Source organism: Mirounga leonina, unplaced genomic scaffold (genome assembly GCF_011800145.1).
Source record: "Mirounga leonina isolate KUSES-001 unplaced genomic scaffold, KU_Mleo_1.0 Mir_170, whole genome shotgun sequence".
NCBI classification, from domain to species: domain Eukaryota; kingdom Metazoa; phylum Chordata; class Mammalia; order Carnivora; family Phocidae; genus Mirounga; species Mirounga leonina.
In genome coordinates, this window is record NW_023270433.1 from 26,900,119 (window position 1) to 26,924,507 (window position 24,389).

The 24,389-nt window shown below is 37.7% G+C and overlaps 2 protein-coding genes across 6 annotated transcripts in view; one reads left to right on the forward strand and one right to left on the reverse strand.

The window, feature by feature from the left end:
- ABCA1 (ATP binding cassette subfamily A member 1) overlaps positions 1-10,268 on the forward strand; it is a 126,442-nt gene extending 116,174 nt beyond the window's left edge. For all 5 annotated transcript variants that reach the window (XM_035016171.1, XM_035016172.1, XM_035016169.1 and 2 more), the window contains 7 exons: positions 394-500; positions 2,724-2,865; positions 3,256-3,390; positions 4,609-4,712; positions 5,348-5,440; positions 6,023-6,266; positions 6,893-10,268. In XM_035016171.1, coding sequence (XP_034872062.1) covers positions 394-500; positions 2,724-2,865; positions 3,256-3,390; positions 4,609-4,712; positions 5,348-5,440; positions 6,023-6,266; positions 6,893-7,033 — 966 coding nt within the window. In that variant the 3' untranslated portion in view covers positions 7,034-10,268. The remainder of the gene's footprint in view (positions 1-393; positions 501-2,723; positions 2,866-3,255; positions 3,391-4,608; positions 4,713-5,347; positions 5,441-6,022; positions 6,267-6,892) is intronic.
- Positions 10,269-14,007: 3,739 nt separating this feature from the next.
- The window catches only part of LOC118017860 (protein NipSnap homolog 3A-like), an 11,306-nt gene continuing 924 nt past the window's right edge, over positions 14,008-24,389 (reverse strand). Inside the window, exons 2-6 of the mRNA XM_035016174.1 lie at positions 22,073-22,283; positions 20,184-20,339; positions 17,828-17,977; positions 14,454-14,540; positions 14,008-14,361 (exon numbers count right to left, since the gene is read on the reverse strand). Of these exons, the coding sequence (XP_034872065.1) occupies positions 14,285-14,361; positions 14,454-14,540; positions 17,828-17,977; positions 20,184-20,339; positions 22,073-22,283 (681 nt within the window). The 3' untranslated portion in view covers positions 14,008-14,284. The remainder of the gene's footprint in view (positions 14,362-14,453; positions 14,541-17,827; positions 17,978-20,183; positions 20,340-22,072; positions 22,284-24,389) is intronic.

Below are 24,389 nucleotides of genomic sequence, written 5' to 3' on the forward strand. Positions count from 1 at the left end.
TTGTGACCCATTCAAGATGATGAAATTCAAATAGATTATTTTTAAGTAGGTTTTTTCTTTTCTCGTTCATGTTTGTGTTCTTTTATGCCCTTTAGGCAAATTAGGTGGTGAAATGTGACTTGGTTGGCTTCCGTTACTGTTTTTTACACATTAACTTTGGCTTCAACCTGACAGCTCCAATAATATTTACAAATATGCTCAATATGTCTCATTATAAATGTTTAAATATCTATAAAGTTCTTAAAACCCCCTAAAATTTGACTCTTTATTGACATTTAAGAATGTTTTAGAGTCATGTCATCTCAAAACTAAGCTGAGGTGACTATTTTATAAGGGTCATTTATATTCAGATTATTAGAAGTTTGCTTAAACAGCTGACCTAATCTCTTTCAGTGCTTTGGACTTCTGGGGGTTAATGGGGCTGGGAAATCATCAACTTTCAAGATGTTAACTGGAGATACCACTGTTACCAGAGGAGATGCTTTCCTGAACAAAAATAGGTGAGAAAAGACGTGGACTGTATTTTGCCACAAAGACTTTTTTTTTATTTAAATAAATATATTTTTATTTTTCTGACTATAACGGTACTATGTAATTTATAAAAATGTTGAAATAAAGTGTAAAGACAAGAATAAAAATCATCCATAATCCCACTACCTGAAGATAACTACTATTTACATTTTTTTCTCGCAGTCTCGCTCTATTTTTTTTTTAACAGCTTTATTCAGGTATAATTTTACATAGCATATAGTTTACTTGTCTTAAGAGTACAGTGATTTCTAGTGGTTTCTAGTCGATTTACAAGGCTGTGCACTCATCACCACAATCCAGCTTTAGAACATTCCCACCACCCCCAAACTCTCTATTTTACACATATAAATGTATTGTAAAATTGAGATCATACTATATCTAGATTTTTGAAATTAGTTTATTGAGTCTAGTATGGACATTTCTTAATGGGCTGCATATTCTAAGATGTAGCCTTTGCGCTGCTGCCTAAACACCCCCCCATGTACATTTATCTGCAGTTTATTTAATCACTTCCTTATTGCTGGACATTTATTAGTTTCTGTTTTTGACTATGTAAATATGTCCTTGCGTTCATCTTTTATTTCCTCAGGGAACATTCCTACAAGGTAAAAGGGTATATACTTGCCAAATTGCCCTCCCTAAAGGGTATCAATTATCGAGGCCACAATAGGCCATTATCTGAGAATGCACAGGTCACTAAGCAATCTGATCTTTAGGCGCACCTCCACTTTAGAGACCTATTAGGCAATGTTACCCTTGGGTACTCTAAATATGTGGGGCTTCTCTGGGCTTTTTATATGGAGAGGTGGTGTAAGACAGTGGCTTTTGAACTTTTCTGACCATGACCCATAGTAGCAAATACATTTACCCCTCAACCTAGTAAATACACAAAATCACATAAATAGGCATATCTTAAAAAAAAAAAAAATCTTATCATGACCCACTAAATTTATTTTGTAACTCACTAGTGGGTGATGACTCACAATTTAGAAATAATAGATAGGGGGCTAATAGCCAATAAAATTGAAAAGAGTGAGGGACTTAATGTACTCATGGGTCCCCTCTTTTGTCTCTTATCAGTTTTTTCAGTAGCAGGGTAGAGAAGGTTTAAGAGAACAGAAATTCTGGAATAGCAGGCCTAAGACTGCGTCTGCTTCCCCAGGCTTGTTCCTTCTACCAGGTTCCTGGGATACAAAGCAATGGGAGCAATGGGCTCAAACTCAGGTTTATCACAGTGACCTGTTGTAAGAGCTGGCTTGGGCAGTGTTGCTGGGAGGGCCAGGCACAGCGTCTGTGGGCCTCTCAGTCATAACTCTGGAAAGGGCTGGACCTGGGAGTGTGAAACAGGCAGGCAGAAGGGAATGAATAGTGCTAGAAGACCAAACAAAGGCCAGACGCTGTCCAGAGGTGGCCGATGTGCAGCCAGCAGACTGGATGGGACACTGAGCTTCTCCCACATCAAGGATTCTTAACCTGAGATGGGCCTCGTTGGGCCCAAAAGCTGCTTCCACCAATATATTTAAAGCTGTGTATGTAGATATATTTTTTGGTCACCAGATTTTCGGAGAGCCTGTGATCAAAAACAAAAGCAAAATAAAACAAAGATCTCCAAAACAAAACCCTTAAAAACCAGGAGGGTGCCCGGGTTGGGTAAATAGTGGGACCAGGGGGTCTAGACCATGTTGTGGCTGAGTCAATGTATGGGCAGCAAACAGCAGAGGGAGGGAGGTCACACCCAGATTTGCTGGGCCTCCTGTGGGTCTGAATGGCCATGAGGGAGACTTTGGAGTAACAGAGTACTTGGTATGTATGACTGGATCACAGGGCCACGTCTGGGATGGAGACTTAGTGTTAAAGCCCCAGGATGGTGTGAGTGGGATTGTTGGTAGAGGTAGTGCTGCAGTTGGGATGGACTTGGGAATCTTGAAATGGGACTGAGCCTGCAGATTGAGGTGTTGGGAGAGCCAGGTGCAAGCAGTAGGCAGGATAGAGGCGGGAACCCTGACTGCCAGAGGGGCTGGCCTCTGGGGGGTGGGGGGCGTGGGGTAGAAAGATTATTCCTTCAAGCTACAGCAAGTGTGTTCACTGGTTATTTTTGTCATGTGCAAGCATACTTTATAGGAACATGAGACAAGACTGTCCGATCAGAATCTCTCTAAATGCTTGAAACCTGACCAGTTTTTCCTTTGCAGTATCTTATCAGACATCGATGAAGTCCATCAGAACATGGGCTATTGCCCTCAGTTCGATGCCATCACGGAGCTACTGACCGGAAGAGAGCACGTGGAGTTCTTTGCCCTCTTGAGAGGAGTCCCAGAGAAAGAAGTTGGCAAGGTACGGTGGGCACCAGAAGCCAGCCTGCCCCCTTCGGCAGGCTGACAGTTTACCTTACAAGTGACCACTGGCTTCAGGCTCTTTTTATGCATGGATGCAGCAATATGAAATGCTGGCTCTTTGCACCTACTTTGCAGGGTGGGAGTCCGTGGGGGTGGGGGTGGGGGCAGGGGTGAGTGGACAGACACGTGCTGGAGAGCAGAGAGGAAGTGCTGTGCCCACTCCCACAAGTCCTTTCCCCCTGCTTTTTGGCTCCTTGGCACTTGATATTATAAAATCTATTCAGTGAAAAGAATTTTCCTAGTTCTACTCTGTAAAGAATCATATACAAGTGTAAGAAAGCATGATTAACAAATCAGACAAAAGTCAAGGTCCTTTTTATTACTCTAGGTTGGTGAATGGGCAATTCGGAAACTGGGCCTTGTAAAGTATGGAGAAAAATATGCTGGCAACTACAGTGGAGGCAACAAGCGCAAGCTCTCAACGGCCATGGCTCTGATCGGCGGGCCCCCTGTCGTGTTTCTGGTGAGTATGACTGTGCATGGAGCACTCTTGTTTGGGCCTGAATGGAAAACATCACTTCCCTGAAGTCCTGTATGTCTAGGGATATTGCCGGACTGGCCATCCTTCCTCCGACCAGGAATGGCAGAGCAGCCTTAGAAAACCAGAGGGAAGGAAGTTCCTTTGTTCTGCTCCTTGATACACATTGGGGTGGCTTTGCCATGCCCTCCGATGCTCCAAAGGAGAGATGCTCCCGGGCCCTTGTTTCTCTGGTGTTGGGGCACCCCGGCACGTGTGGCTGAGTCTTGGATGTGTGATTTGACCTTTCTCTGGAACATTCTTTCTGACGATCTATGTGTTCATCTCCTGAAGATGGAGATTGTGGACACAGCTTCAAGATCCCCAGGGTGGCACCTGGGTCATTGTCCTAACATACAAATAGATGGAAAACAGAAGATTAAACTGGACATAGCCCCTTGACCCGTTTTTTTCTGCCTGGGAGTGATTACAGGAAGAAGCCTTGGGTTAAGGCTTTAATGTTATCTGGAGCATTTGGATCTGCAATTTGTTTCTCTAAGACTAGCAAGTACAATATAACAGGCCAGGCTGTAATGAGCTAGAATAAAAAAAGAAGAAAAGTAATTTTACCCAAACCTTATATGGACTTTAATAGAGATTTCAGACAAAAAGGATTTTTAGTGTGTACTTGTCAGTCATGAAAAGATGATTGAAACTAAATAGCTTTTTCCTTTCCCTTTCTATTCATTTGGAGAAATTTAATTTTACAAAAATTTGAGTTTCCCACTTGAATGACACATTGGTAAGAGTGAACTGGTTACAAACAAGTGTGCATTTTACTGCTGTGTGTGAGGTCTGGTTCTTTGGTCTATCAAGAAATAACTAGACTGGTAAGTTGAAATTTAGGCTATTTTATTTTATTTTATTTATTTATTTATTTTTAAAGATTTTATTTATTTATTTGACAGAGAGAGACAGCGAGAGAGGGAACACAAGCAGGGGGAGTGGGAGAGGAAGAAGCAGGCTTCTTGCCGAGCAGGGAGCCCGATGCGGGGCTCGATCCCAGGACCCTGGGATCATGACCTGAGCCAAAGGCAGACGCTTAACCGACTGAGCCACCCAGGCGCCCCAAATTTAGGCTATTTTAAAGATGCTTCTGCATTTAAAAACAAATCTATGTTTGTGTTTTAACAAATAATAGGACTTATTTTATTCTAATTACAGGATGAGCCTACCACAGGCATGGACCCCAAAGCCCGGCGATTCTTGTGGAATTGTGCCCTAAGTATTGTCAAGGAAGGCAGATCAGTAGTGCTTACATCTCATAGGTCAGTAGTGAAGACTTGGCGTGGCATCTGTGTTGTGTTTATTTAAGGTTTTCTGAGTAGCAATGTGATGATTGTATAAAAAATAGGAAGTATAGAAAGGCAAAGAGAAAATGTGATAATCACCTGAAATTCTATCACTAGGCACAACCATTGCTGTCATTGGGCTATATATCTTCGCAGTTTTCCTGTGCAAATCTGTACACACACACACACACGTACACACACACACACCAGGCGTGTGTGTGTATTTTTACAAGCAAAATGCAAGCTTTGTACATACACTGTTCTTTTTCACTTAATATCTTGTGAACATTATTTCAAGTCAGTACGTTTAGATGTGTCATCATTTCTTATAGCCCTGAGTAGGCAGTATTCCAATAGGAAATACCCTAATTTATTTAACTGTTCCTCTTTTTGTAGATATTTGGACTGTTTCCACCTTTTTTTTCTGTTTTTATAAGTGTAAACAGCATGGCTGTAAACAGCGTTATCCCCACATCTTGGTGTATTTGTCATAGGAGGCAGTTGTGCCCTAGGAAGCTGGGAATCTATTTCTTCGAAATTCCAGATGTCCTATGATGTTTGGATGGTTAGAGGAGCATCTTTCTAAAACAAAAATCTCTGTTTTCCCACAGTATGGAAGAATGTGAAGCTCTTTGCACTAGGATGGCAATTATGGTCAATGGGAGGTTCAGGTGTCTCGGCAGCGTCCAACATCTGAAAAATAGGTAACAAGGATAATTTCTTGGGGATAACACCTACTGAGAACACTTGTGCTTATTCTTTCTGTGAGCATATAAATGGTGGCTCTAAAATAAGGGGAAATAAACTGAACAAAATGGTATAGTGGAAAGAATGGGGGCTTTGAAGTCAAACAGACTTGACTGATTTGAATTCTCTTTACCTTTTCCTGGTGTGTGCCCTTGGACAAATCACTTAACCTTTCTGAGTCTGTATCCTAGGAATATCTGCTTTCTGGCTTTGCTAAACAAATGCGGTGGGGAGTTTTACACATGTCAGTATGGTTAGGCTTTGGAGTCCAACACAAACGAGTCTACATCCTGGCCCTACCACTTAGGAGCTCTGTACCATGGGCAAGTAACTAACTCCCTGGGCTTCAGTTTCTCTGTAACATGTCAGACTTCACGTGTCCAGGGGAGGATCTAATGGAATCGTGTGTCTGAGGCACTTGGCATGGCACGTCATGTAGAATAGATACTCAGTAAATGGTAACCAGTTCCTTCTCTCAGATACTTATTTTGAGAAGTTTCCTGAGAATCTTCCATTGGTTTTTTTTTTCCTGCTTTCAGGTTTGGAGATGGTTACACAATCGTGGTACGGATAGCAGGGTCCAACCCTGACCTGAAGCCTGTCCAGGAGTTCTTCGGACTTGCCTTCCCGGGAAGTGTCCTCAAAGAGAAGCACCGGAACATGCTACAGTACCAGCTTCCATCTTCACTATCTTCTCTGGCCAGGATATTCAGCATCCTTTCCCAGAGCAAAAAGAGACTCCACATAGAAGACTACTCTGTTTCTCAGACAACGCTTGACCAAGTAAGCTTTGAATGTCCAAAACAGATTGATTCTTCAGGGTGAAGATTCCTGATTCCTCTCCCCCACTCCCATTATGGGTCCTAGAGCAGATTTGGCTGTCTGAGCTTGAATTTCTGATTTCCAACAAGCTATGCTTTTTACTAAACCGCTCTGAATGTGTAAACGGAGATGATTCTATCTACTTTAGAGGGTTATTGTGAGAATAGGTTGTAATAATAATCACAGTAACTATCATTTTCTGAGTACCTACCATGTGCCAGACATTTTGCCAGGTGTCTTATCCCATTTTAAATTAGATAACATCAAGTACCAACTGGATTCTGGCACTTAGTAGCTATTCAGTAAATGTTAGTTTATGTTTCTCTTCCCTTTTAATCAGGCCTGTATGAATCAAAATAGACGACCGAACAGTTGGTGATTTGAGGGGCAATAGGGAAGCTCAGTTTTTAAATGGTTAAGGCTCTTTCCAGGTATCCCCGTCCCCCTCACACACAGTTTTCTACTTAATCTACTTATTCGATCTTGTGTTCTGCTACCTGAATTAATCTCCACACGGTGAAATGCAATCAGAATAAAGGAGGAGCAAGTGGAGAGGTATTTACAAAAGTCCACCTTTCTTTTGACAGGTATTTGTAAACTTCGCCAAGGACCAAAGTGATGATGACCACTTGAAGGACTTGTCATTACACAAAAACCAGACAGTAGTCGATGTTGCAGTTCTCACATCTTTTCTCCAGGATGAGAAAGTGAAAGAAAGTTACGTATGAAGAATACTGTTCGTACAGGCTGACTAAAAGAAAGGAGGAACTAGCCCTTCCTCTGCACCATGTGAAGTGTTCCAAAAGAAGAGCTGGACGTTTTTTGTGGGAAGAAGTAAACTGGATACTGTACTGATACTATTCAATGCAATGCAATTCAATGCAATGAAAACAAAATTCCATTACAGGGGCAGTGCCTTTGTAGTCTAGGTCTCGTATGGCTCTCAAGTGAAAAAGACTTGAATTTAGTTTATTACCTTATACCTATGTGAAACTCTAGTATGGAACCCAGCGGACATATGGGTTTGAAATCACGCTTTTTTTGTTGTTGTTCCTTTGTATTCTCACTGGGGTTGCAACAATAATTAATCAAGTAATCATGGCCAGTGATTATTTATCAAAATCAGAAGGCGTGTTACATCTTCATTCATGAAGCCGTGCCATGCCAGGAGACTGGTTTCCCGGCGACACATCCATTGCTGGCGATGAGTGTGCCAGAATGACTAGTGCCAAGTTGCCCAGAAAGCCTGAAGGACCGTGGTGTGTCGTGCACACTTTTGCAACAGCTGTTCTGCTTCAGGGTCCATCAGCATCGGTATCAGGTGACAGAATGGTGCCCTGGACGGGGGAAGCCCTCCATTGTTTCCCTCTTTGATGAGCTGCTCTGGTGTGGCCGTAACATTGCAAGTGTGGGTAGCTCAAGACAGGTGAGACTTGGTTCCATGGGTCTCCAGGGCCATTTTTCTGGGACTCTTTAAATATACTTAGATCCTGGTAAGCAGCAAAGAGCCGCCAGGGACTAAAGAGCTGGCTTGTTCAAACCTCGGGAGGCCTGTGTCCATTTGTCCTGGTTGTCTGCTAACACGGTACATTGCATCTCAAGATCTTCCTGTTTGACCCAAGTGTAGTGTTATTTCTGGCTTTTTAAATTAATCTAGAATATGAAAGGATAGAGTTGTATTTTGACAAAAATCTTTGTGCTTTTAATGTTGTTTGGAATCTTAAGTTCTGTCAGTGACTTGTGAATCCCTTGGAATGGCCTCTTTGTAGAACCCCGTGGCGTCGAGGAGTGGCCCCACTGCCTCACTAGCTTTATTTCTCATGGAAGCTTGCAGAGGGAACCTCTGATTAGTGCCTGGTGACCAGAAAACAGTGTGGTGGTCAAGATCTCGTGACAGCATTATATTTGAGTTTCTTTAAGATCATTCAAAATACTCTTAATCTCCGCTTGTTAATCAAGTATTTTTTGAGTGTATGTTGTAGCTGAATTGACCGTGTATGGATGGATTGGGTCTGGAGGAATTAAGTCTCAGTAGATGTCCTGTGCCATGTTACTCAGCTAACAGGTTTACAAATATAGGTTTTGTTGTTGTGGTTGTGGGATCCCAGTGAATACTGGGCAGCCTTTTTTTTTTTTTTAAATAGCAACAGTGCAAAAGCCAAAAAAGTCTGTCATAAGGGTCACAAAACTAAACAATGAATACTTTCACAAAAAAGATCAATAACTTTAAAACTTGTTGAGTAACACAACTTGTGCTTATGGGTATATTTGGTACTATCAGAAAATTGGCTTTGAAGATCTTAGATACCCCATTCTGACAATCTCAAATTTTTCATCTCTTCAGTCCTGAATTTCTCATGAAAAAAATAAAAACAGCAAATGCCCCCACATGAAATACATTTGACTTTTCTGATCCAGTCTTATTTTTTTAGTCAATAAACACTTTAAAAAATATTATTTCACTAATGCTTAATGTGATCTGTCTTGAGACAACAAAAATATGAGGGAAGTACTATTGGGTGAAATTCAAGCCATCTTTCAATATCATTACTAATTTCTTTTTCTAAAATTTAAATACTAACTCTAAAGGTGTTAAGATTTCACATCTATTTCAAATCTGTTTTTTAAAATTTACAGAAAGTTATCATATAACTTGTTTGGCAAAAGAAAATGACTTAGAAATTAATGCCAATATTTTCTAAAATGATAAACAAGTAAAGAAGGCCCATTTCCAGTAACTATTGGCATGATGAGGTCATTACATTTTGTGCAGTCTTTAATGATATAAAATTCATAATTTAGTTTCTCCTGATTTAATATTTTTCAAAATCAAACTTTTGTTAGTTTTCCCATTTCACTAGAATCATGTTCTAATTCTCTATTTTATTAAATCAGTGAGCAGCTCCTGGCTCTAATTACTCTGACTTCAAGGCCATATTTTAAAAAATTCAAAAGAGACTGTGAACTGTTTTGTTGGAAAAAAAAAAAATTCAATATAGATTTCCAAGGATCTCTTCTGAAGCTAGAAACAATCTATAGCTATACCCTGACTTCATTGTTACCTTTTAAACTACCCAAATAGTAATCTTCTACATTTTCCTGTGTAAACCTAATTATAGTAGAATTTTTTACCAACTCTACTCAAGTAAAATTTCTATATATTCCCTGTGGAAATATAAGTATGTGAGTTTCAAAAATTCTCAAAAAAGTGTCCAAAGGTTGCCGCTTTTGCTTCTTTTGGACACCTTGGAAACTTTATTATCAACTGTGAATATGAAAAATACAAAAGAAAACAATCACAAAGCCCTTTATACATACATAAACATCCAGCACAGCTCATTGTTAAAAAACAGCCAAACCTCAGACTACTGTATTTCAATCTCTGTACTGAAAGCGTGTGCATTGTGGTGATTAAATGTTGCACGTCTTTCACTCACTGTAATCATTGACGAAAGGGATTTGTCTGTTTTCTTCTCGTGGTTGTATATATCAGGTAAATTTTTTTCCAAAGAGCCATGTGTCATATAATATTGAACCACTTTGATACTGAGATACTAATTTGTACCCTTGTTACTATTTACTAGTAATAGTACTCTAGTAATATAGCTCTAATTCTCTTCAAAATTGTTGCATCCCTTTTATAGAATGTTTCTATTTCCATAAGGATTAAGTATTCTCTCTTCTTATACCCTAGGATGAAGCTATGTTTTTGTGCTTTTTCTTTATCATTGGCTCTTCATTCCAAGCACTTTATGCTGTCTCTAATGGGATCTATTTTTGCACTGGAATATCTGAGAATTGCAAAACTAGACAAAAGTTTCACAACAGATTTCTAAGTTAAATCATTTTCATTAAAAGGAAAAAAAGAAAAAAAATTTTGTATGTCAATAACTTTATATGAAGTATTAAAAAAAAGGCATATTTCTATGTTGTAATGAGTCACGAAATAAAGCTGTGACCGTTCTGCTGGTCTATGCAAATTTATTTCCGTGCATTCGTAGCACCACCTACTGTTAAAGCTTGTAAAGACATTAGGAAAGTAAGAAATGTCCACTTGTAGTGGGAAGCTCTTTGATTCAAGGGTAGAAATTTTAGAAGAGGCTAAGTGTCCTGTTACGAAAGAGAACTGAGGGGAGTACTTGGAGATAAAGGGTGTTTACACTTTCATAATTCAGTTAAGATAGTAAATAATAAGTTTAAGAGGTTTTTAGGTAAAATGTATTCAGCTTATTGATTTTTGAAGCTAGAGCTGGAAATACTCTGTAGCTCAGTTTGTTTGATAAAAACCTCACTGCTTTATTTGGTATTGAAGCTACAAAGGCCGCCTTCAGAGGTCTTTTGTTCATTAAACTGAAAATACAAGGACAGCGTGTGCCAAGTATACTAGCAAGGTCTGCGGGGTTTGGTGGCCTGGGTGAGCACGCAGAAAAAGTGGAAAAAGTAGAGGAACATCGGAGGTGCCTTCCCTTTCTCCTGTAGAAAGTGCTGTGCAGTCGAAAGCCAGGGTTATGTGGGGCTGTGACGAGACATGTGGATGTAATTTTCATAGCTCACTAGCAAAGTCTCAGGAGAGATGTCTGCTTATCTCGGTACCTGAAGAACCTCCGTCAGACTCCCCCTTGTAGGCAGCATGGCGGAGTTGTGGGGCCGCCTCTAACGGCCCTGAGGACAGGTGCCGAGTGGTCTTTTGCTAAGGCGCGCAGCCCACTGCGTGCACAGGAAGGATCTCGGTTTGTGAGTGAGCCTTCTTGAGCACTTGGGAATCAGCATCGCAGCTGTCTTTCCCTCTTAAAGTTCACATTACAGCGACGTCAATGAAATGATAGAAAGCTGTGTTTCTTTGTGAAAAATGACAATCGAGAGAAGAAAGCTACTGAAAGATGAAAAGGCAAGTAATTTAGATAACCATGTAAGTCACCCATGAGTCTGGAGGAAAACCTTCTATCTAGAGAAGAGCCTATATACACATTTGTAGGTTCAAAAGAACCTTGGAACCTTTGAAATGGTAATGCATATATTAAATATGAAAAGGTAGAAAATTAGCTACCTTTTTCAAGTATTTTACTGTGTTGTCAGGCACTTCACTTACTCCCTAATTAGCTATCTGCCCTATGAGGTAAGCAGGACCATTTGATGTGCAAGTAAACTGTGGCTCAGTGGATAAAGAACTTGTTTAAAGTTAAGCTGCTATCAGACTGGCAGAGGGTTCTTTCTGGTGAAGGTGAGTATAAGTTACAATTGCTCTCATAAAATCCGCCTGGCATCATGATACAATAATTTAACCAGTATTTATTGAACTCTGTTGTGTGCCATATACTTTTCTAGGTTCTGGGGTGCAGTGTTGAAGACTGAATTCCTGCTCTAATGAACTTAAATTTCAGTGGAGAAATCATACTCGCATTCACAATGGATGTGTAGACAAACACATATAATAAATTCAGACTACAGTAAGTGCTAAGAAGAAAATGAACCATGGTTATGAGTTAATGATGGAGATGAGTCAGAGATGGCCGCCTGAAGAGTGACATTTGAGTTCAGATCTGATCAAATAAGTGGGAGCCAACATTTGAAGGTGGGCAGAGAGAATGTTCCTGAAAGAAAGAACATCTGGTGCAGAAGCCCCAAGTGGGAAAAAGGTTGGCAGGTTGGGGAAGGAGAGAGAGAATTCCAGTCTCTGGAGTGGTGGAAGGGGCAGGAACCAGAACCTGTAGGGCCTCCCAGGCCATGTTAAGGTATCTGGATTTCATTGTTAGTGCAATGAGGAACCACTGGAGAGTTTTAAACAAGGTAGTGGTTTGATGTAATCACTGTTTCAGAAAGAATGCTGGCTGTATGGGGAAAAGGGACAGAAGGGAGGCTAAGATGTTGGTGGTTTGGGCAAGGGTGTAGCAACAGACATAGGAATAGTAATGTTCAGGATCTATTTTAGAGACGGGGCCAACAGGAATTACCGACAAGCTCCATGTAGGGGTTGAGGGCAAGAGCTATCAAGGTGACTTCTAGTTTGTGACTCAAACTAGGTAAATGGTTGTGTTAAAATGGCCATTCATACTTCAGTCTGGTGCTCAGGAACAATGATGGGAAAGAAGATAAAAATGTGTAAGTCATCAATACGTATATGGTTTTTAAGCCTTGCGACTAAATGGGCTGACCTAGAGAGAATGAAGATAGAGAACATTCCTGAGCCCTGAGATCCTACCCACATGTGGAAGAGAAGCCAGCAAAAGGAAGAGAGGGATTGGCCAGTGAGGAGGAAAACCTGAGTTTGACACCCTATACTGAAGCTCAGAATCAAGTGTTCAGGAAGGCAAACACTGCTCTCAGTGTGTCCCAACACTGCTGAGAAGCAAGGTAAAGGCAGAGAAAACGACTGAATTTGGTAAGACAGAGGTCCTTGGTGACCTTGAAAAGAGTCCTTTCAGTAGACTGACAAGGATCAGGTTGAGGGAAGAGTAAGAGGTAAAGATGGGGAATATACGTGTAACTCTACTGAGTTCTGCTTTACTGTGAAGCAGAAAACATGACAATAGCTGGATCACAAAGCTTTTATTTGGATTCTTGTCTGTTAATAGTATATGCTGCACCTGAACACCCATCTCACCTTTCAATTTTTTTTTTTTTAATCCTTTAAGACATTTCTTCTATCCGGAGTCTTATGCTGTACTTTGTTTTCCAAGTTTCCCTTAAGACAGCTAATTCATGATTTACTATTTTATACTCACAATATGTTTTAGAAACACAAAATAATATGGCTCGAAATATAGACTATCAAGAGAGCTTGTAATTACTAAACCTAGTTTTAGAAGGCAGGTGCACTCAACTAAAATGGAAATTAAAGGTGTTTGAAGAAAAACCTTAGATAGAATATGTGGTGGTACTGAAAACTTTCTGGGATGATTATGTTATCTTCTTAATGTAACTTAACATTTACAATAAAGTTGTTAAGTTGTTACCGTGTCACTACCCTACAATGACCCAGTAAAAGCTCTAGAAAAGAGCGCATAAATACAAAACACAAATAAAAAAACCTGCAGAATGGGTATGTAGGCTTTTATTCAGGCAACCATTCTCATAACCATAAAGATCTCTTCAAAACAAATAGCTGTCCCAAGTATCTGTTAGTGATCCAAAATGAACAAAAATTAACTATAAATGAAGACATTTCAGCACATAAAACAAGTCTGAAGTTTTTAACAGAGACCTAGTTACATTATTTTCGAAGTTCGAGGGACTCATAATTAATGTGAAAACCATAATTAATACGGATGACAAAGGTGACACTGGACTTTGCCAAGATAAAGAAATATATTTGATCTTAGATTAGAATCCCATTTGATCACAAAATAAACTTTACTGAGCACAAATATTTTAAATCTCAGAAAAAAACAGACCTGAAAAGATGGACATTATACATAAATGATTTTAAAATACCGGGTTCAAAATGTAAAATCATCATTTGAATATAAGAAAACATTATAAAAGCAGAGGGTTGTCAAAAGGGAGTACAAGAGATATTCTGAAACCAATCAAAAATCAAGATCCAGTAGTAGCAACTTTTTTTTTTTTAAAGATTTTATTTTATTTATTTGACAGAGAGAGAGACAGCTAGAGAGGGAACACAAGCAGGGGGAGTGGGAGAGGGAGAAGCAGGCTTCCCGCCGAGCAGGGAGCCGGACACGGGGCTCGATCCCAGGATCGAAGGCAGACGCTTAACGACTGAGCCACCCAGGGCCCCAGTAGCAACTATTTCTAATGTGTGACAGACACTGAAAATGCCAAGGGGAATATGAACAGAACTATTTCCTAAGGTGGAGAGGAACAGAGGAAGGAAGGATAGAGATGGCTTCAGAAGTGGAGACACAGAAAATTAACTTACCACCTGCTTCAAATGCAAGTGAGAATCTCTTAGGAGAATTTAAGCACCATTAGCAGACACATCTTATAGCAGTTAATGCAATGCTTCGTATTTCAATGGAAAACTATTTTAGAGGTGAAAATGATGTAGGGATCAGAAGCGTATTCTGCTGAGACACGAGGTAATTGACACTCTCCCGAACTGGAAAAACACATTTCATAAGAAGGCATATACAGTTACTGACTGAATCGAATTTGTGGTTCGAATACTTCATGCCTAGTGAAATAGCTTACCAGCTGCCACAACCCTGGGATCCTCATGAGACTGATGTCTCCCAGCCGCACGACTGTCTGCACTCTCATTCCACCAAAGAACATGAACTGCAGAAATAAACCAAAAACAGCGTCTAAAGACTATGGCGTTACTACAAGTAAGAAATACAGAAAAATTAATCAGAAACATTAAGTCTTGTTCTTTAGATCAAAATAGTGGATATCAAAAAGGTAAAATTAAGTATGTTAGTAATAAGATTTCAGAGGGGGTCAGAGGTTTGGGAGAGAAATTAATTAATTAATCAAACTGGTTTTATAGATGAAGAAAAGGAAGGCTGGAAAGAAAAAGTACCACCACTAAAGACACAATCAAGGCTAGACCCAAATTTTATGACTTTCTACTATATTTTACTTTATTTTTAAAAAATTATAAAGAAGATGTTTATTACTGAAAATTTGGAAGATACAAAGAAGAAAATTAAAAGTAGCATAATTTTAACAATCCAGAGAGAACCTCTACTGATATTTAGTGTATTTCTTTTAAAAAATGAGTAAAATCAGATTAAGGTCTTAGTGTATATTATGCTTAGTAGTGTTTTTAAAAATCAACTAATGCTTATTTTCCATGGCAGTAACCTTAATTTTTAATGACTATGTGAATTCCTCCTATGTTGCTATGTGACAACTTTTTTATCCCAACCCTTTATAGTTGATTATTTATATCATTCAAAATATTTCAGGATTCTATAAAATACTGAAATTTTTTTATAATTAAATGTAATATATGTTAGCCGTATAGATTTTGGAAAATGCAGATAAGCAGAAAGTAGGAGTCATTTCTACCACCCTGAAACAACTACTTTTCTATTCTGGTGCATCTCTTTCCATATTTATGTACATATGTATTTTTATATGTTTACATATTTATATACACAAAGCGTATACACTCTGTAAGGTACAGGACCTATATGATGTGTGTCTGTGTGTTACAAGTACATATATACACATATACATAGGGTCATACCACATTGTTTCCAACATTTCCTCATTGTAAACAATGCTGACATAAACCTTAGAGCAGCAGCTACATGTGTAGCTGTAATAATAACAATGTCAAAGACAACGACTACTAACATTTTTGGGGTGCTTACTATTTGCTAGGCTTGGTTCTAAGAGTTCTGCATGTATTAACTCATTTAATTTTCACAATCATCTTAGGATACTATTATCATTATTTTATCAATGAGCAGTATAAGTCACCGTAAGATGAAGGAACTCATGTGAAGTCACGAAGATTGTTAGTGGTGGAGCTGGGATTTACAGCCAGGCAGTTTGGATCTAATTTCCTCAACAGGAACTCCTAAAATTGGAACTGAGAGAACCACAGAGTATTTTGTATATACTTCTATATGTACAGTGCACACATTATACACTGTCCTCCAGAAATTATGTCCTGATTTATACTCAGCATATTACTATCTCCTATGCTGAGAATGTAATTTAAGATTAAAAAGTGTGCACACATGTTTTTAGTAGTTTTTTCTTATAAAAGTTATAGATGTCCATTATAAAAAATAGACAATAAACATTATCATTAATATCACTTAACATCCTTTCAAACTTCTTTCCTATATATCCTAACACACTACACACCTACGCATATTTCCTAGAGTATTGGCAAAAATTATTTTAAAATTAAAGCTTTTTATTTATATTGCCAAATTTTGGGGAGGGAAAAGATTAACACAGTATGAACCCTATACAGTATCTGAGTACTTATTTTTTCCAACCTATCAAATACTTTATATAAGTGTGTCTTTATTAGGTAAAAATGGTATCTCATTATTGTCTTAATCTCTATCTTCTTTATATATTTAGTAGTCATGTGTATATCTAGCTTTGCGTTAAGTCTTCATTTCTCTTTTTGCTTTTGAATTTCATTTATGGTGTCTTGGGGCATGTAGAAAGATTGAGCCTTTTAAAAATAAAATCATCAATTGATTTTTTTTTCTCTTCATTGTTTCATTTGTTTTTTAGCTTAGAAACATAGTTCTCATCCATATTATTAAACACATTTATATTTTATTTTAGTAATTCTGTGACTACTTTTTGTCTACACTTTATAATCCATGTGGATTCCAGTTTAGTGTATGGTGTGAGACAGACATCTAATAATTTTCAGTTTTTCCTCCTCTTGATATATTTTCCAACTTAAAAATACCTTTTTCTGTATATTCTGATTATTTTCTTAGGATACACTGCTAGAAGTTAAATTTCTGGGTAAAGATCAGAAGCTTTGCTTTGAGTGTGTTAGATGTGAGATATCCATTGGACATTAAATAGGAAGTTAAGGGGGCAAATCAATATGATGAGTCTTTCAAATATTTAATTAGCTATTCTTAGTCATTTATCCTCCCAGATGAACTTTACATACATTTTTAAGAGTTTGCCATAAAAAACTCTCTGAAATTCTGACTGCAGTAACTTTCAACTTTAAAAGTTAAATGCCCCAAATAGATGTTTTAAATATAAATTCAGCAGGCACCTGCCTAGCTCAGTTGGTGGAGCAAGCGACTCTTGATCTCAGGGTTGTGAGTTTGAGCCCCACATTGGGTGTAGAGATTACTTAAATAAATAAACTTTAAAAGCAAATAAATAAATTCAGGTACGTATATTTACCTGTAAGCTGTGTATACCCACAATGAAGTGTTAAGAGGTCATTATTAATCATGCAAATGCATTATTTCTAGCATATATATATATATATATCAAATAACATTTTGGTTTTCTTATTCCTATGTCACTCATACATATATGAACATATGTGTGTGTACACACATATATTTATATATATTTATACACAGACACACATATATGAATGACGTGTTTGTGTATGTGTGTATCACACAGATGACATAAAAAGACCAAAATGTTAACAGTATTATCTCTTAAGTAGGGGAAATATTTTCCCCCCTTAAGGCATCTCCATCTCTTTAGTATGTGTAAAAATATGTACTACTTTTTCATTCAAGACAATCTCTCTACCCCAAATAATGTTATTTTAAAAAGTCAATAAAAGTATATTTAGAGGAAAAAAAAAGATGAAAGGACAGATACTTTCTTGAGGCTCTTTGCAGTTTTTTATCACTTTGATGTGTCATGGAAAACATGACATTTTAACATTTGAAAAAGGCTTCATGAGGTGTTAACGTTCCAAACAAATAAGATATAAATCAGGTTTTTTCAACCCTTAAAATTATTAAAAAAAACCCTAAAAATTTGGCAATAAAAGTTTAAATATATACCACAATGGAAAAAAGAGACAAACTGACCCACGAAACTTAATAGATTACCAATATACTTTGCAATTTTATAGAAGAAGTAGACAACTATACCTCTGTTGAGTGCTCCATATTCTGTGTGGAAAACTCCAACTAGTTTTGAGTAGCCTAGATCCACATGGGCATTAACTGCCCTTTTAAATGCATCACCCCACAAAGCTGGCCCACCTGGCTTCATCTGAAAAATAACCAGTTCATAGACTCCTAGAGTAGGGAGAAAAATAATTATTTTACAAAAGATATTCAAGAAATTTCTAATCAGGTTAGTTCAGTTCCACTGGAAGACTAATCTACATACACAGATTTGGAGGATCATAGACATGTACATGTTTATGTAGACGTATTTATGAATTATGGCATTAGTTTTCCTTGCTTTTATGTTTAGAAAGTCCTTGTCCAAGTTTAAGGATCACTTGTTAAGCTTATACAGAACAACAAAAAAGGGAAGATATATAAAGCTATTATCTGAAAAATTTTTTTAAAGATTTTATTTATTTATTCGAGAGAGAGAGACAGAGGGAGAGCACAAGCAGGGGGAGAGGCAGAGGTAAAAGGAGAAGTAGACTCCCTGCTGAGCAGGGAGCCTGATGTGGGACTCGATCCCAGGACCTGGAGATCATGACCTGAGCCAAAGGCAGATGCTTAACCATCTGAGCCACCCAGGTGCCCAAGTTTTGTCAATAAACAAATATTGAGCATTTATAGTAAGTCTAGGATTTTTGAGCTCCCTGAACCTGCACTTTCAGGTAAGAAATGAATAAGAAAAGCATTTTCTGATCTCCCATATTTCCTCTTCTTTCCAGAGGAAATACTTTTTGTTTGTATAATTTCCCCCTACAGGATTCCATTTCTAATAGGAACAAACGATGGAGCCAATGATGTCTGAGTTTTTGAGTAGGGGAAAAAAAAACGAAACAACTGAAGGAGATGATTTTATTGTTCCTAAATATCCAGGTAAATACTTGAAAAGCATTTTACCTTCTGATCAGAAGTATGGGGCAGGTAGAGGAAGAGGAACTAGGGGACAAGTAGCTTTGAGAAGAAAAAAAAAAGCACAAAGTTACTAAAGAGTTATGAACAACAAAGAGGAAAAGAACCAAGATTTGACACTGTCCGAGAAGCCACTTAGTTTTTAGATAGTGCTGGAAGCCTGTGGAAAGGCCTGTGGAAAGGTGGATAAGGATCCAAACAAGACTTTCAAATCTCTTGTACTCTATACTACAAAGTTAGGAAAAATGGGGGAAATAAAATAACATTTGAATTAATTAATATTTCAAAAAATCTGACTTTTGTTTAAAACAATGTTAAGGTAGGGCGCCTGGGTGGCTCAGTTGGTTAAGCGACTGCCTTTGGCTCAGGTCATGATCCTGGAGTCCCGGGATCGAGTTCCACATCGGGCTCCCTGCTCGGCAGGGAGTCTGCTTCTCCCTCTGACCCTCCTCCCTCTCATGCTCTCTCTATCTCATTCTCTCTGTCTCAAATAAATAAATAAAATCTTTAAAAAAAAAAATAAATGAAACAATGTTAAGGTAAAGGTTTCCTTAAATGAGCAAGAAAATAAAATCAGCAAGAAGACAAATCTTTAGTAATTACTTTTAAAATGAGAAATAAAAGGAAAACAAAAATGTTAAACTACAGTAATATAGCTTAACATTTTAATTCATTCCCCAACACAGTCTTACAGGCAAAAATACCCTTAATATTTTAAGATTAACTGTAACTTGTGTTTAAAAAATACCAAACTATGACAAAATATCATACATCATCTTTCACCTAACCATACTTGTCTGCTCCCAACCCTCAACTTTTCAATCTTTATTCCCCATGTCAACTTTTTTTTTTTTTTTAAGATTTTATTTATTTATTAGAGAGAGAGACAGCGAGAGAGGGAACACAAGCAGGGGGAGTGGGAGAGGGAGAAGCAGGCTTCCCGTGGAGCAGGGAGCCCGATGTGGGGCTCGATCCCAGGACCCTGGGATCGTGACCTGAGCCGAAGGCAGACGCTTAACAACTGAGCCACCCAGGCGCCCCACCATGTCAACTTCTTATATTTATACCTCAAATTTAAGAGCTTTTCCAAATTGGAAAAAAACATCATTCAATGTTCATTGTTTTAATAAGCAAAGATCTAAAATTTATTTATCTCTATAATCATAATATATTCCTATATAAAACACAACATTACTTTTCCCTAGGGAAGTTTAGTTTTTTAAGTAGACTCCATGCCCAGCATGGAGCCCAACTCGGGACCCAAACTCACAACCCGGGATCAAGACCCGAGCAGATATCAAGAGTCGGACGCTCAACTGACTAAGCCACCCAGGCACCCCTGGAAGTTAAGTTTTTATAGCTTGAAATCTTTAGTATTTTCTCCATCAGAATTCAAAGTAGCTAAGAGGGAAGGACCTACCTTCTTTTGCAGGCTTTTCTAATTTGCTCCATGGCACCAGGTAAGTGATCTCAGTCTCTTGTTCATCTATGAGAGCCAGATTTGGAACGACAGATTGTTGCCATTCCTTATCTTTGGCTACGGCTTTCCGAACTTCAGTTCGATGAGCAAAATTATCTATGGGACGAAAAGGAGTAAGAAAAATAAAAACTTAATTAAAATCACCTATACCTTTTCTGGATTTCATTCAACTCAGCAAATGTTCATTGAGGCCACATAAGGACACTGTTCTATCACTGCAGCTATCAACATAAATAGATGTGACATCTGTCCTCAAGTTTCTCATGGTCTAAAAGGGGAGTAGAAATTTGAACAACTAATGATAATGTCATGTAGTGGGCTTTATAGGCCCTACCACTTACTAGGTAGTTGTGTGACTTAGGTTAAGTTATTGAATCCTTCTGTGCCCGTTTCTTGTCTGTGAAATGGGGATAATGATATAGTATCTCCTTCCAGGGTTGTTGTAAAGATTAAATGAATTAGTACACGAGAGGGGCTTTGAGCAGTGTTTGGCACCTAGATAGCACTCAGTATATATTAATTATTCTTATTGTTTGAGGCATTTAAATTACGGCGCCCGTTTAGAGAAGGACTATTTTTCTTTGGTGGTGGTGGTGAGTGGTCAGGTCAAGGTATACTCTGAATTAAATTTAACATAAATGAAAAGAAGATGTGCTTTTTAAGCCTCTTCTTTGAACAGCTTCTAAAGAAAGAGTGCTGATTTTCTTATTATCACCATTCTTTTTACCCAGTATTTATTTCTCTTATGTTTGATATTTAAACATTTACGCCTAGTACTATATTTACTATGAGGAGCTCATTAAGACTGATGGTAAAAGAGTTTTCTATGGTTTACATTGGGGATCTCAGAGCTTAAGTGAGTTATATTAAGACTTTACTAGTGATTTTTTTAAAGGGACCTGAGTCTGCTGGTGGCACATTAAAGCATAAACTGTGTTTTAATGGGGTTTATTCTATTACAATAGGGAAAACCCCTAAATTAGGGCCATTTTAAATATGGAATGAACACTTTTCATATTAAAATACTTCATGACTATTAACTTTGGACACTGATGATCAAACACTAAATGAAGGTATTGAAATTCTCTGGATTTCATCAAGTCCTGATGTGGACTTCACAAAGATTAGACATTGGAGTAACAAACATCCTGGGGATTCGTGCAACCTGTTCTTCTTTGAATATTAAACCAGGGGTAAATCAACTTCAGTATGGGGAGAACTCTGAATGTCTTTACTTCCCTAGAACAGTAAATTCCCTGGAACCTTGGAATGCACAAATAACACAAAAATGATTTTCTCAACATAACAAATTATTAAATCTTAGCATTGGGTGAGGCCAAGAAGTTAACTATCATCCCCATCAATGTCTACTACTCTAAAGCCCCTACATATCTGAATTGTTTCTACTAAAATCCTGATATCCAGCCATAGCTTCAACAATAATAAAAAAATAACTCTCCCTTCCTTTATGATCTTAACCTATTTGGGCTCTTGCAATCACTGCTTTAATTTTTTTCATAAATCGTCTTTATGACAAACCATTGTAAAATTTTTCTGAGCATTGAAGCCTAGCTCACAATTTTATGATTTGAAATATGAGATACCACACTTTTCCATTTATGGTAACATAAGGATTTGAGCAAAGGGTTGTTAAAGGTGTGCCACTGGGAGGAGAAATCACTGAATTCGTTTTTTGTTGTTGTTCCCCTTTTTAAAAGTTTATTTTAACCTATGGGTACTTATACTAATCTAGATCTGAGAGCTAAGTGTCAAGTAACATTTAACAGAATGAAAATCTATACTGAACCCTGAAGCTGGAAAAATCATACCATACTTCCAAATATGAAACACTTTATTCATTTGGCCTCCAAATTCTACACTCCAGTATCCAACCAATTCAGAGTGAGCTGTCCGAAGATGTATGTTTTTCTTAACATTTTCCAGAAACTCATTCATCTTTGAGGGCTTAAGGCAATAGGTACGAAATTCATAGAATGTTCCATCGTATTGTCTGGGGCCCGTAGCAAAAGATGAGCACACCTGAAGAAAGATAAGGCAAATTTAAATATTTTGGGAAGGTAGGGTTTATAATATTGTTACAACCAAATCTGAATCTAGAAACAAAGGGCACGCATTAGACTCATAATCCATGTTTGTACTTCCTTTGTGATCTCTCTTTAGACATTTGTTTGGAGAAACGTCAATAAAGGTAAGTAGTCTTAAGTATGCTGAATATATAGTTACTGTTTCTTAGCAGGGATCCACTATTAGCCTTTTTTTCATGAAATTTAATCATAAGAAGGCACTGGGGTCTTAATAAGAGTCCTTTACCCAAGAACTACAATTAGGATTCTAATAAATTTGCAGATGTCTTCCCTTATTTAGCCAATATTCCATTTTTAGTCAATACTATATATGTTAGTTATGCATTTAAGTGAACTTTATAAAATATGCAGGTGTTTTGGCAAGCAAAATGGAAATGTGTTTACTTGCAAAAAACTCCCTTTTAGGTTTTTCTTAAAAATAAAAATTGCTATTCAGGTCAAAGTATTTCCCAAATCCAATGAAGTAGATCCCTGGTAAAAGATAGGAATGGAGTGTTAAAATCTATCCAACTGCATTATAACATGGTGGTGGACTGTATGAATGCTATAAAGGGAAAATCAACAAGTTAGAATTGTCTGAATCATTATTAGGTTTAATTACAGATGCAATATGAAGAAGGGCATTTAATCCATCCAATTTTGCCAGATTGACGAAAATATCCCTTAAGAACTGTTAGTTCTTGTTGTATTAGTTGTATGCTACTTATATAAAGTTTTCTTCTAATTTAGTCCTCCAAGTCTGAATAAACTTAACTTTAGATAGGAAATGCCCTGCCAGAGATTATCCTCTGTGATATATACATGTGCATGAGTATACATTCACACCCACACAATCCTATGGCATTTTCACTTACAAATTCTTCTTACTGTAGGTTTGGTTATCATGTGCCAGTTTCATGAAGCTTATTATTATTATTTTTTTTTAGTTTCATGGAGCTTATTAATCAAAACTATCAAAAGCTTTGGTACAAAGCTGTGGACAAATTTTGGGCTTATTTGACTACCTGGTACATCAAATGAAACCAGTAGACTTCTTTATCTGACATAATTTAGGTTAAAACACACAACTGTCTATGTATTTCATCTGTGTATAGTATCATAATTATAATTATATATTTGAGTTCATTCCATTCATGTCCCCTGAGTTAAGTTCCTACTGCCCAAGTGTCTAAACTTACTTGAAAAGCGAGTATTCCCTCCAAAAACTATTGCAGATACTTCTATTTTTGCTGGACATGCTTTTTGTGTCATTTTAACCAAATTTTAATAAGAGAATGTTATCCAAATAAACAACTGCCTAGTATTATAGTTTAAAAAGTATTATAAATAAAATATATCAGAAAACGGGACAGTGTGGTATTTATAACAATTGCTTTTAAGTCGTTTTTCAGGGAATTTGTATTAGGAAACAAATACGTGGTCAAAGGCACGTATTTTTATTATCTTTCAAAGAAAAAACAGTAAGAGGGAAAAGCCCACAGAAAGGGTAACAGCAGTGAGATAAGTGAGTGTGCTTAGGGAGAGGTGATTTTTGTTAAGGGCAGAAACTACAACTGCGGTAGGATTCATGAGTGTTCTAGGCTCCCTTATCTCCAAATACGGGCTCATTATCCATAAAGTGAAGTATTTCAAAATACTTTCAATTCACTTCCAATTCACTTGTGAGAACAACTGGCTGATATTTAAAAATCAAAGTTCAGAGTAAAGTTGTAAGGAGTAACTCTTGGCCCTGCCCCAGCAGAGTGAGAATCAGGAAAGATCAGACTGGATTGCTAATCTTGGGTTAATGGGCCATCACTGGTTCCTCAGTTTTCAGCAGAAAGTCAGTCTGTAGAGTAGGTTCATCCCCTTCCGCTTGTACCCTTCCAGAAAAGAAGTACAAGCCTCAGTATCAAAGGAAAAAATCTGTAGATTCACAGAATAGGCCAAGTCCCGACAGTTCAGGATGAATCACAAAAATCTGTTGTGTGCCTTTCTCATCTAAGGTTAAGTGAGGTTATCATTCTGTTTGCTACGAGGTTCCTGGCCCTGCCTGGCTCGG